Genomic DNA, 13604 nt, shown 5'->3' with positions numbered 1-13604 from the left:
TAAGCCTTATGAATTACAGTTTCTTCTTTTACACAAACTTTTACATGGTTCTTCCTGTCTTAGAATATTACCCAAGAACTTTGCCACCCGAAGTATTATGTTGTAGATTGAAGAAACTAGACTTAGCATTTGAGAATGAGAGTTGATTTCAAATAATAAAATTTACCTTCATTAGGAACTTTGAAGGTATTTCTTTTGGTTTTCTAGCTGTTTCTACCCAAGAGCAAAGGTAATTCTCTCCCCGTGAATGAAGATACCTGTAGCTGAAGCCTTGCAATGCCACCCATGTCTATATGACCATGCAGGTCTCATTTCTCTGTTGTTGTTTCTTTATTCTGGGCTGCTTTACTGACACTTGACTTAGAGAAGCGAGCTAAGAAAGGAAATATCTTCTGGCTACAGTTTCAATGAAGAAAGTCAGTAGGTAAATCCTTGCCGACTGCCTGATTTTCAGCACTTCCTGTCTTCAGGAAAGGCATGGGTATACATGGGCGCGGAGTCTGGGCTGGCATTTCTCTTTACTAATGGAAGTCATTATCCAGACTTTCTGGTCTCTCTAACTTCAGCTTTTTTGGCTTCGGAAGATGTGCAGCCAAGTCTGTCTGATTCCTTTTGAGCCTTCTTCACTGCATTTTTCCACATCTCCTAATCATATGGATTTATCAGTATATACTAGGTAAATTTCTCCAAGCAGGTCTGATGGATATTTAGTTGATTAATGTTCGCGTCTTTTATGTCTATGTAACATAGGCAATCTCTTCATAGACGTCAGCCACCTGCTGTTTCTAGGTATCATTCATCAATAACCGATTCCTGTGCCTTTTTACTTCCTAGAAACTGCTATGGGCAATTAAACTCCCTTTTCTCTATTATTTGAAGTGTCACACCAAATCTTTCAGACCGTATTGTAACCCAGGTGAAAAGACTATTGTGTTCAGTTTTGGGCCCCCCAGTTCAAGAAGGGCATTGAGCTGCTGGAGCGTGTCCAAAAAGGGGCAACGAAGCTGGTGAAGGGTCTGGAGAGCAGGTCTTATGAGGAGCGGCTGAGGGAGCTGGGGTTGTTTAGCCTGGAGAAGAGGAGGCTGAGGGGAGACCTTCTCGCTCTCTGCAACTACCTGAAAGGAGGTTGTGGTGAGGCGGGGGTCGGTCTCTTCTCCCAAGTAACAAGCAATAGGATGAGAGGAGATGGCCTCAAGCTGTGCCAGGGGAAGTTTAAGTTGGACATTAGGAAAAACTTCTTCACCGAAAGGGTTGTCAGGCAGTGGCACAGGCTGCCCAGGGAGGTGGTGGAGTCTCATCCCTGGAGGTATTTAAAAGAAGGGCAGACGTGGTGCTTGAGGAGATGGTTTAGTGGTGGGCTTGGCAGTGATAGGTTAGCGGTTGGACTCGATGATCTTAAGGGTCTTTTCCAACCTTAACGATTCTATGATTCTATGATTCTAATACCGTTTTCATAAAATGATCAAGAGTCTGAGCTGTTTTCAGCTTTGTAATTGACATACAAAATTTTAAATTTCACCTTTAAATTAATAGCATCTCCTATGCACAATGGAAAAGGCTGCATAATGTGCTCTTACCATATCACCTTCTCCAGAAACACATTATGTAGAAGGAAAGATGTGTGATCTTACAGCTAACTGCTTTAAGCACTGTCTTCGCACTTCTCACCCTCTGAGATCCCTTCCAACCTGAGTTATTCTTTGAATAAACTGAAAAAACTGAAATGTTTAGCTATTGAAGCATGGACAAAGGTTCTAGGATTTCTTTCTTTATAATCTAGAGTAGTGAAACTTTCACATACACAACTTCCAATTAATGTTTTTATTGGACCCAGTTTCATTTTAGCTTTTTCAGGAGATAATTAACTTCTCATGCATCTTTAACTTCTGTTCGTTAATCATGGTCCCAGACATTTTATTCAAAACCTGCAAAATGAATGTCTGAACTCAGACATGTAAATTCAAATTCTTCTAGAAGAAAATGAGTACTTTTACTTCAGAAATGCTGATCAAAAACAAATAATTGAAACATTCATAATTTTTAAATAAAATGTTTTACTTTGAAGTGCTTAAATAGAACCTGACTTGAAGAATACAAATGTGAGGATATTGGCTTAAATGATTTAATTTTTGTTTTTTAAATATGTGATATATGTTCTTCAGACTATAAAGACTTGGTAGACTTCATAGAATCATAGAATGGTTTGGGTTGGAAGGGACCTTAAAGATCATCTAGTTCCAATCCCTCTGCCATGGGCAGGGACTCCTTCCACTAGATCAGGTTGCTCAGAGCCCTGTCCTGCCTGGCTTTGAATACTTCCAGGGATGAGGCATCCACAATTTCTCTGGGCAACCTGTTGCAGTGTCTCACCACCCTCACAGTAAAGAATTTCTTCCTAATACCTAATCTAAATCTGCCCTCTTACAGTTTAAAACCTTTACCCCATATCTTATCACTACACTCTCTGGTAAAGAGTCCGTCCCCATCCTTCTTGTAGGCCCCCTTTAAGTACTGGAAGGCTGCTGTAAGTTTTCCCTGGAGCCTTCTCTTCTCCAGGCTGAACAACCCCAGCTCTCTCAGCCTGTCCTCATAAGGAAGGAAGGTGCTCCAGTCCCCTGATCACCTTTGTGGCCCTCCTCCGGGTCCGCTCCAACAGGTCCCTGACCTTCTTGTGCCGCGGACGCCAGAGCTGGACGCAGCCCTGCAGGTGGGGTCTCACCAGTGTGGAGCAGAGGGGCAGAATCGTCTCCCTCAACTTCTTCTGGCCACGCTGCTTTTGATGCAGCCCAGGAGGCGGTTGGCTTTCTGGGCTGCAAATGCACACTGTCATCTCATGTCCAGCTTTTCACCCACTAGTACCCCCAAGTGCTTCCTTCCTATAGAAACCTTCGCTGGTTTCTTCAAATGCCTTCATCCCTTCTAATGAGCTTTTCTTCTTTTTATCATCCATTTAAGGCAAAAGTCGGTCACCTTGATGATCCTTTCTAAACTCCAGAATAGGAGAAAATAACTACATTTTTCATTTGAGGTAATAATAATAATTAGTTTTGTAAATCACTGTGTCCATCTAGTCAACAATTTCTCATAAACTTTTGTCACTTTTGAACATAGGTGAAAAGTCGCACCACTTAACATTTTGCAATGAATAATAAGATATGCAGGTGTGTTTGCAAATTGTGAGGACAAAAAAAACCAAAGAAAAAAAGAATTGCCATTATTTACCAGGGAGACAGTTCTATACATTAGATCCCATGACAAAAATTTAGCATTCCATAAAAATATGTGTACTGTGTCCTGCCCCCCATGTGCCCTTGACTTAATTCTGGTGCCAGATCACTGTTGTAATTTTCTGTTTCATTTCACCAGTGTCAGATATAACCTCAATATATACGCAAAACTGTGTTTTATGGACACAATTAACTCTGTAGGTGATGATTAACTCTTCACCGTATGTGCTTCAAAAGTGGAATGCGAATAGAAGGTTTTGTCAGGGGATGAACAGCAGCATTCAACAATGCAGAAATTTTCAGCAGTGTTTCAATTCTTGAGGAAATTCTGAAATTATCTCATGCCTTCTGATGGCTTTGTGGTTTTGGTGGTATTTTTCCAAATCCCGAAGTAGCCCAGAATCAAAAGCTGACATTTCCTGTCCTTTCAGGACATGGTTGGGGGTTTTTTTGACACGAATCTTAGACCAGTATCTTCTTGTGTGTTTTGATGCCTGAGTCTGTTTACTTACTTGAGTTTTCTGGTATTTCTATATAACAGCACCAGATCTTGTAGTAGTTCTGTGTTACTGTGACAAGTTTTGAGGAAAGAGAAGATCCTGATTCTTCTTTGTTCATTTTACTGTAATCTTCATCCTAAGTCATTCCCTCCATCCAGAGTTGCTCTGATGATCCAAATGGCACCTGCTGGTTTGCTTTAAGCTCCTTATCCCTTCTTTTCCCTGGACAGAACGTGAGATAATCTTTCTGTTACATCATACTTACCACACTTTTCTTTTTCAAAGACAAGTCCCCAGAGTTCATAAATGCAGATAAATTACCTCTATAAACACCTATAAGTAAGCGTTCCATCTATATATGCTAGCTTTCTTAGTCTTTTTGTCTTGCCCTATACCCTGTGTATTCTTCTACACAAAACCAAAATCAAATGCAAAGATGATGAAATAACATCAGAATGTATTGTGTTTGTTCTTTACAGAAGGGAAAATGTGGCAAGTAAAATTAGATCACTGAATTAAAGTAGACTTTTCACAATCTGGATTATAAATAAGTTGTTATACAGTCATCACTGAGATAAGAATTATTTGCCAGAGTTACAGATTAAAGGAGTTCACAGCAGATCAAAAGGAGACTCAACACGTTTAGCAAAGCAAGTGGTCTATTTAGAAAGGCTCATCTTTGATACCGTTTAAAGTCTAGTAAGTCAGTCTTTTATGTTGTTCATCACAATGGGGCCTTGCAGCGCTCTCTGTTTCTCCCTGTAGCTGCAGAAAGTATCCAGCCATTTAATCCAATTCAAAAAAGATACCACCTTTTCTTAAAGTGCATTAAAATATTGGCTTAAGCAAATTAGTTTTGGCATCACATTGATTTCAGTGATTTAAAAGCACTAATATTAATATATGCAACGCTGACACTCAGTATTAGCTTAGTATTAATAGTAATGAATGTGAGTGATGTTATTACCAAGATTTCCTTTGTCTGGCAGGCCCTGTTGTGAGAAACTAGAAATTGGTAAGCTGTAAATGCAGTTTCATCTTCACATTTAAATGATGATTCATTTTCTGCCTTTTCTTTCCACTCTTCTGTATACAAATATACTAATAGGTACTGAGAATTAACTGTCTCAGTACAACATTTATTATCTAGGATGTGAGCATTGAAATTTGTTCAGTATATGTATAAGGGTATGACTTTTGTCATTTATACACAGCTCTGCATCAGGCAATTCAGGAAGTCATTGAAAGAGGGTTCAGAGACCATTTGGAACACTGTGCACATGGAGTATATGTATTCTATACTGCCATGATACAGCTTTATCTTCACTCTGTTACTTAAAAATACGAAGCATGGAAGTGTGATGATTTGACCATCTTTCTGCACCCTTTAGTATGTTGTGCAGCCTGAGAGCAGTCTCTCACAGTGTAATCAATTCTTGTGAGCAACACAAGGAAGAAGCATTTTCTTGGACTTTTAGGAAATACTACAACTCAAATATGGCTCAAACAGAATTTTATTTCTGAACTTAAGCTCTTTTTTTATTACTTAAAATCTGTTTTCTCAAACATCTGCTCTAGAAGCTTAAAGTAAAAGCAAACACTCTCTTACCTGTAAATATAGTCTTCCTTTCATTGTCTCCTAAGCAATAGGAAAGGAAATAATATTTGAAGAAACAGAGAAGACCAATCTCACCATGGCTTGGACTATACTTTTCAGGGTATAGCTTAAAAAAAACCTGTAAGTCTTAGAAGTGGGGTGTGGTAGAAATTCTGACTGGCTTTCTTCCATAACCCAGCCAGCAGCCAACCTGCAATTTCACAAAAGCTTCAATTATAGTACGCATGTTTCAGTCTCAAAAATTGAAGCTCTGTAATGTAAATTCATCTTATGATTTCTAATCACTTTATACATCTCATTCCCAGAAGCCTAATCATTACTAGATTCGAGTGCTTGCCTAATGCAAGATACTTGCCAAATTAAAAAAAAAAAAAATCTCTGCTGCATAATAAATCAGAATTATTGAGCTCTGTCCAACTTTCTTTAAGAAGTAATTTTGCCTAAAGGTTCTTGCAAAGCAATTGAGAGTGTATCAATAAATTACTTATCAGCCAGTGGAAATTCAGTACAGAATCCAAATGCCCCTGTTTCTTTTTTTATTTTTGAGAAATTACTTTGTGTTACTTTAATATTGAAGAAATAAATAGGTGTGCCTCCATAAATTAATGTGTCTTCAGAATTATACAGAAGCATGAAAAGGGATGAATCTTTACAAAATGCTGTCAGTTTTTATATGTAGTGTATATATATACATGTATAGATCTATAAAAAAATAAAAGCGGTTATGTCAGTAAACAAAGTAAGAGAGATTAAGCCTCAAACGCAAGCAACCTGATATACAAAGAAAAAACACCACCAAAAACACCCACAAAACAAACAAACAAACAAAACACCTTATTGCTATTTTCGGTATTTTGTCTTTGGTATGTATATTCGGAAAAAAAATGTGTCTGCCCGCACTTGATTCTTGTTCGTTAGTACAGTTGTTTTGCTTTTAAATGTTTTTATCTTTTATTCCATTGTATTTTAAACAAGCTTTTGCTAAAATGGAATAGTGAAATGCTTCTACTCTAATAGATGGTAGAGTTCAACAGCCACCTGAAATGAGTGTCGTCACTCCTTTTTCACTGCAGCCATACAGGTCTGTGCTTTAGGAAGATTGATGTTAACTGAGAACTGAGATGCTTCCAGTTTCGTAAATTACTTGTGGCATCAGCGATTAGGTCGTTATTTAGTGTTGAAGTGTTATACATATTTTCTTACAAACCCACTAGTTAAGAGCACCTGAGAAGAACAAACTCCTTTTCCTTTCACTAATTAGCCTAGCATACCAAAACAATACACAGGACGGTATGCCCCAGTTAGCGGTGGCGTTGATCACACAAACTATCAGCTGAAATATTTCAGTCAAAATATATTTTCAGAGTTTTGCTTAAGGATAGTAAGACTTTTAAATTTTTTTTTTCTAGTTCAGGATGAGGGTCTAATATATAGCTATAATAAAGAAAATCTATCAGGATAAGTACAGTCCTCCATTCTGTTAGGTTGGAGATTTTTTTCCCATTCGTTTAAGCTTAGATGATGAAAATCAGTTTATTGCAATTTCAGACTTTGGTAAGAGAGTTACTGCGTCATCCCCCTAAAATCAGAAGCCTAATTCTATAATTCAGTAGGGTTGGCCCTGTGGAATCTGTCATTTCTTTTTCTCAGTAATTCTAGCCCCTCGTGAATGAACCCATGTTCTGTACAGGAAGACATGGGAGAATCCTTTATAATTGTCCTGATTTTCACAGTGTATAGTGTCTGCTGACCAACAGCGTTTTGCCAAGCTACATATTTTGTGTAATGCTCTGTACATGGTAGTATTTTTTACTTAAGACTTTTGAAAGAGTCCCAGTTGATGCTTAAGCTGTATATGTTTTATTATTGTTTTTATCGTTTTATAACACGAGTTACAAGTTGGAAACACAAAATAAGGGTCTGTTTCTTAAGATTTTTTTTTTTCCTGTTTCTTTTGTTTTTTCCTGCTTCTTTATGTACAAACTATGAAAAAATGGCTCTTCATATTGCTTAACATACAGCTAAAATATTTGTGTGTGCATATGTACAAGCCCATATTTTGCTAATACACAACTTTATGCATTCGCAGTGTCCCAGCTTTCTCATATGCATTAAGAGTTTTAGTGCAAAAGTATGTATACCTATTTTATGAGGGACTGTCAATGATTGTAAGTAACAGAACTGCTGAAAGTGTGAAATTTTGCTTCATTTCTTTCTAAATAGTTCTGGTTGGTAATTACATGACCATATGATAAATCACATTGTATAGCATTTTAACATATTTTTATTTTTCTTAAAGTAAAAGTAGTATGATTTTGGATATTTTATAATATTTATATATTACAAAGATGTCAAAAACTTTGAATAAGTATTGTATGTTATGTTTTGAAAATTGGAATTTTACGTTTTCACTACATTTATAAAAAGAAAAGAAGAGTTATTCTGTCAGGATCTAAAACTTTAAAAAGAGAAATGTGTATATAAACATTTTAAACAGAGCAGTGCTTTTTTGATATGTTCAAGAATTAATGTTAAGCATATGTATATTATTTAGAAAACATCATCAATAAATATGACTCTTAATTCTTTTTTGTGTTTATTTTGAACACAGGCCTGATGATAAGTTATTAACCTTTGATCAACCCAATGAACATTTTTAACATTAACCATAAATATATTGTAGCAATTTGTTGTGAAGGTATTAGTTGCATGTTCATCCATCATGAGATTGTTGTTTACATTTTTTCACCTGCCTCTTGATTAAAAAGACCAATAAATATTATAGCAGTTGGTATATTGCTAAAAACGCAGTAGCTTCAGTGTAATTGTAAGAAATGGAACACAGTTTGCTGGCTATAGTCCGTGCTATAGAATGGTGCGTTATAAGGTGCCAAAGTAAATGTCTCTAACTTCTTTCAGACGTTGGTCCTGTTTGTTTGTAGACTGAGAACTGTTTCTAGTGTGCTCATTGAACTTGCTGGAATTTGTGTTTACTATAGTCTTCATTTTCCCCAAGAGGAGGAGAGAGGAAAGAATATATTCCTCATGTGGTCAGCATATTTTTGAGTATTTATGTGAGTTCACCATCTTGATTTCAAGTCATGAATTTGTTTTTACATGCATAAGCATGCATATTTACATGCATTATTTATCCAATTGACTTTAAATTCCATTAAGTTCCAATGAGTAGGAGAAAGATTTTGTCTTAGGCATTTTTTATTTATTTTAATTTTCTAGTTACGTTACTTTTGTTGGTTTATTTATTTTTTTAACTGTTCGGTCTAAGGCTTGTAAAGGTTGATTTGCTCCTGAACTGCTTTGTTCCCAGACATTGCCATCTTCCCCAACTACCACCAAGTCCTCTCCATCTGATCCCATGACCACCTCCAGAGCCAATCAGGTACAGTATCATCCTACCATCTACACCATACTTTTCACGGGTGACAGCTTGCAAACTGGAGAAAAAGATATGGTGGGTTAAGGATTTATTCGTTCATTCACATATATACACCCATAACCATAGATATCTAACTCTTGTTAGAAATTGGTAAATTGAATGGAAAACATTTTTCTTCTTTTAATTTGTTCTGTTGTCTTTTTTAAATCTCTGATGAAAGCAAAATATCTTGTAAAACAGTCTTTTTTTAAAAATTTGAATTGATAAATAAACAGCAAGGATACGTGCTGGTGTGTTTGTAGACAGAGTAACTCTTGGTATATGTATGTTTATGTATATATGCACACACGTATTTACTTCCTGGATAATTTATAAATTATAATGGAACTGCTCCTAAAACGACACTTGATTAGCTGGATATCAACCTAGGAATGGCAAACAGGCTTCTTTATTTACTTGTTTATTTACTTAAGAATTTTGAAATGTGTTTGTGGACAGTAACATAGAGGCATTATTTAAATGGAGTATGTAATAGAAAAATAGCTTTGAAATGAAAATTTATTGATGAAGAATGAAGTCAAGTGTCTAAAATCATACTAAGCACATCTAAGTAAGTTTAATTCATGACTTATTTTTAAATACATAAACCGTGTTTTTAGCAGTATTTTCATTACAGTCATTTATTTCTCTTTTAACTGGTAAAAAACATGTCCGCAAATCATGATACTGTATATCTTTTTGCCTTCCCTGTGAAAATAGTTAAAGTTACTTCATACCATGCTTTTTAGAACTGATTCATGCCTAATAAATACTTTATTAATTTTTTTAATGTACTCTTAATGTACTTTCTGTTCAGATAATGTAAGTGTTCAGTATGTGCTAACAGTTTTTGACACGCAATCTGTTTAAGTTAGCTGAATGCTTCTGTCAGATCTTGCACAAATTAGATCAAATACCAGAAAAGTTTTCTTCACAACGAGCTAATTTCCCCTGGAAGTTAACATTGTTATTAATTACAGATCGTCTGATATTTGGTGAATTGCTTAGAACTTGCTGGCTGTATGAACAAACAATTTAGCATACAACAGGATGCAGGCATATTAAAGCAATATATCACATTTTTGATCAGCACGTGACTATCTGTTGAAAGGGGCATCTAATACAGAAAGTAATGAAATTTAGAGAGAAATAGTGCACGCAGAAGAACTACTAAGTAAAATATAAATTGCGATATCCCTCACTTCAATTTGAAAGCCTTCTTCATCAGCCTGCTTCCATTCCAGCAACAGTTATTTGGCTTCATCATCATTAAATGACAAAGATAAAATCTTTGCCAGCAGCTAGGGGTATTTTAGGAACGTTCTGTTCAGCCTTTATTCTCTCTGTTAATTTTAGTATTTCGTGTATTTTAATTAGAAGGTTTTGAAAGTGTTGAGTGCATAGATTCTTTAAAAGTGTGTTCTTACAGTTTTTCTTTCCTGTGTCTTCTTTCCCACTTTCTTTTTTTTTTTTAATTATGAGTATACGCTGATGATCATTATTTGGAGAAAAAGGAAGAGGTGCTGTTATTTACAGGAAATACTATTTGAGCGTGCTGCTTAATTAGCATCAGAGAAGTACCTACTTTGCATCTGTTCTATGAATTTTGAATTACCAAATTATAGTGTAGCGTATAAACTTTAAATTACTTTTTAATAGCTAAAAATACTTGTTTTTATAGAAAGTTGTTCTATGAGAATGTTGTCGAGTGATACAGCTGAATATTCAAACTAATGGAAAACCATGCTTTGTGTCCTGCCTCTATCCCACATTACATCTTTTAATACATTTTTTTCATGACCTGTGTTCAATTCCATCCCCATACAAACAATCAAGATCTCTTTTGAATAGCATTAAAATTGTACACATGGAGAAGAGTAATGAGTTCCTTAAGTGACTTTTGGAAGTGCTTTTTCATTAACCCTTGAAGTTCCTGCTAGTTTATAACTATTTTATCCCTCCTAGTATTTCCTAATGGTTTCTAGCCATTCCAGCAGGAAGCACGAAGCACATGATAAGGCAATTAAGGCCTTTCTGTTCATTGTAGCGATAAGTGACATAGCTGGCAACTGTTCTAAGACTGTAGTAGCGATTAACATTCAGCACCAATATATCGACAAGTATCTGCACTGCAGCTGTCACACAAAAATAGGTCTCAACACAGTAATCTCAAACCTGTCAGTAGTCGTCCCAGTACCCAATGGGAGAGTATCAGAGAACAGCAACAAATGTTTGTTTCGATATGTGGCTGTGTAAGGTGATTCTCAACAGAAAATAACCATTCAGGTATGGGTTTTCTTACAAGATGTTATATTACGGTAACAGAAAGGAGCTTATTTAATTGGGTGGAAGTCAGGAAGTTTAGTGTTCAGGTGGAGGATAAATTCACAGCACACCCTGTTGTGTGGATATAGTAGCATATCAGGCTTAAGATCATTCAGTTTTCTGTAATATTTTAACCATGACAAGATGATATTTTCTATTAAAGATTATTGAGGTGATTAAGCAAGGTTTAAGCAATGCTTAATGCTGGGTTGCTGTTGGAGTGAGATTCTTAGACTGGGTTGGGGAGCTCCCCATAAGTCATTGCAATCTGAGAACTCTCGAGGACGTTGTTGATGAGCGTACCTGACACTGTGATCAGTCCCGCTGCACAAGCATGGCGGTTGTGACAGAGCTTGCATATTGTGAAGAACAATTTCTGGGCATGCTTTTTACCGCAAGAGGAAAATAGTTCTGCTAACAGAGGTCAGAGGAAGCTGGGCAGGAAATCTGGCTTGTATTATGCCTTCCTTTTAATGACTCACTTTGCCTCCATTCAGATGAGATCATAACTTCTTTGTATGGCAGTTTCGGCTTTTGTCGAATTGTTGTTTTTTGAAAAAGCCAGTGTTCATGAAACTACTTATTTTATGATTCCCAAGAAGGGGATAGTCTCTAAAATGTCTTATATAGTGGAAGAAAACAGTTCCTTCAGACCTGTCATGTGTTGTGTTATACTGAATTGCCACGGACGCAACAGAAACCTCTGTGTTGGAAGTGGTTTTTTCTTTAGTTCTTTGTTCCAGGAAGATATACATCTGCCAATATTATTGTTGTAAATGTCTTGTTTATTTTTTCAGTCAAACTTCCTCGGGCCTTTTGTTCACATTAAAAATCCACACACTGCAAACTTCCCGAGGAAGAAGGAACCAAGGAGGCAATAGCATTAGGGACATTTCAAATAACTTTTTTTTTTCTTTTCCCCTTCCTGTCTGCCTGTCACTGAAAAGAACTCAATCTTTCTGTACTTGCAGACTGAGAGCTTCTGTTACCCCCTCATGAACTTTGTCAGCTTTGTTTGTAACAGAACACTGACAGACATACAGCTACAGTGGTAAAACTGTTCTGCTGACACCCCTGGAGCTGGCAGAATATAGCTTTCCTTTTATTTACCAGAAGGAAGAAATCAATTTTACTTTTCCACAGTACACTTCAAGTGGGAATTTCATCTCAAAAGTGATGAATAACACCGTAAACATCATATAAAACTTTCTTGCTTTTCCTCTGTAGTACCTTGTAAAGCTATAAGTTTTAATACTTATTTTAAGAGTTAAGTTACGTTACACAAGGATTTCTATAATTAAACTGCTTACATATTTTTTGTTTACAAGAGTGTTTTTTTCTTCTTATCTGGCTGCTTTACTGATGTTACTATTATTTTAGAGGGAGAAATGAGTGATATAAACCTAAGCTTTGTATTTCTCCTTTTTCTGTTTGGTGTACACCTAAAAATGCAGTTGCAAACCCTTGCATGTATCCTTCTCCAATCCTCCCTTTTTCCATAAGATTGATACCACTGCTGACCTTTACTGCTGGCATTAAGTGAATAAAAGGCCAAAACACACCCTCCCACTTACAAGTGAGTCAGGAGAGTGATGGATAGGAGTCCTTTTGCCTTCCCTGTGATTTAGATAGGCTTAAGCTCAGTAATGTAATAGGATTTATCATTACACACTCTTTGTCATTAACTTTATAAACCCTCCTTTATTTTCACTTTTTTCAATGCACTATAATTTCCCATGGCATTTGCATTTTTTTTTTACAATTATAGCTTCTATTTTGGTTCTTTGTCGTTGCACCTGAAACTCTTATTTCATCATTTAATACAGTGCAATATAAATTTTGTGGAATGCAATTAGGTGTAGGATTTGTTCATTCAGTCCTCAAGTTTTACAGTTTTTTGGAGCATATCTACATCATCCAATTGCTGCAATATCTGTAATAAATAATACTTTTCAACCTTTTTACGTGATGGGACTGAGCCAGTTTTCTTGGTACTGCCTGTACCCAGCAGGTACAGCACAAGCATGTGGCTGTTACAGTCTTGGTATGAGGAACTTTTATTTTTGGCTTATATTGTTTTATGCAAAACGTATAGCTTGCAATGGGATATAATAGTACACATATAACTAGAGATCGGGAGGTTAATTGAAATTTCTAAATTGTGATGATTGATGTAGATGGTCTCCCTCTTTCTGACTTTAAAGAACAGCCCTATCCCTGTCTGTAAAATGACTTGCAGAAGTATAATCTTTTCATTCCTGATAGAGAGGTGCAATCTGAAAATAGAGGCTGTCTGGTAACGCATACTGACAGCTTGATGACGTTGATGATCGTGTATCACTTACATCTAATATATAATTTGTTGTGGGAGGTGGAAGAAGAAATAGGAAAGAAAGCTTTGTTTTAGTCTTCTGTTATAATGAGGACACGTAGTTTTTAAATATGTGTAATAGGCAAGCTCACATGATAGAGTTTTATCAGTAGATTTATCCTGAAGT

The 13604-nt window shown here is 36.2% G+C and overlaps 1 protein-coding gene across 2 annotated transcripts in view; it reads left to right on the top strand.

Moving 5' to 3' along the window:
* NOVA1 (NOVA alternative splicing regulator 1) overlaps positions 1 to 13604 on the top strand; it is a 156973-nt gene that overhangs the window by 119024 nt on the left and 24345 nt on the right. The window contains exon 4 of one of the 2 annotated variants that reach the window (XM_075103256.1): positions 8674 to 8745. The exons of the other annotated variant lie outside the window; for it this stretch is intronic. Coding sequence (XP_074959357.1) covers positions 8674 to 8745 — 72 coding nt within the window. The remainder of the gene's footprint in view (positions 1 to 8673; positions 8746 to 13604) is intronic. 2 annotated transcript variants of the gene reach the window in all.

Source organism: Phalacrocorax aristotelis, chromosome 9 (genome assembly GCF_949628215.1).
Source record: "Phalacrocorax aristotelis chromosome 9, bGulAri2.1, whole genome shotgun sequence".
NCBI classification, from domain to species: Eukaryota; Metazoa; Chordata; class Aves; order Suliformes; family Phalacrocoracidae; genus Phalacrocorax; species Phalacrocorax aristotelis.
The sequence above is the reverse complement of the archived record's forward strand: the minus strand, read 5'-3'. Positions and strand labels throughout refer to the sequence as shown.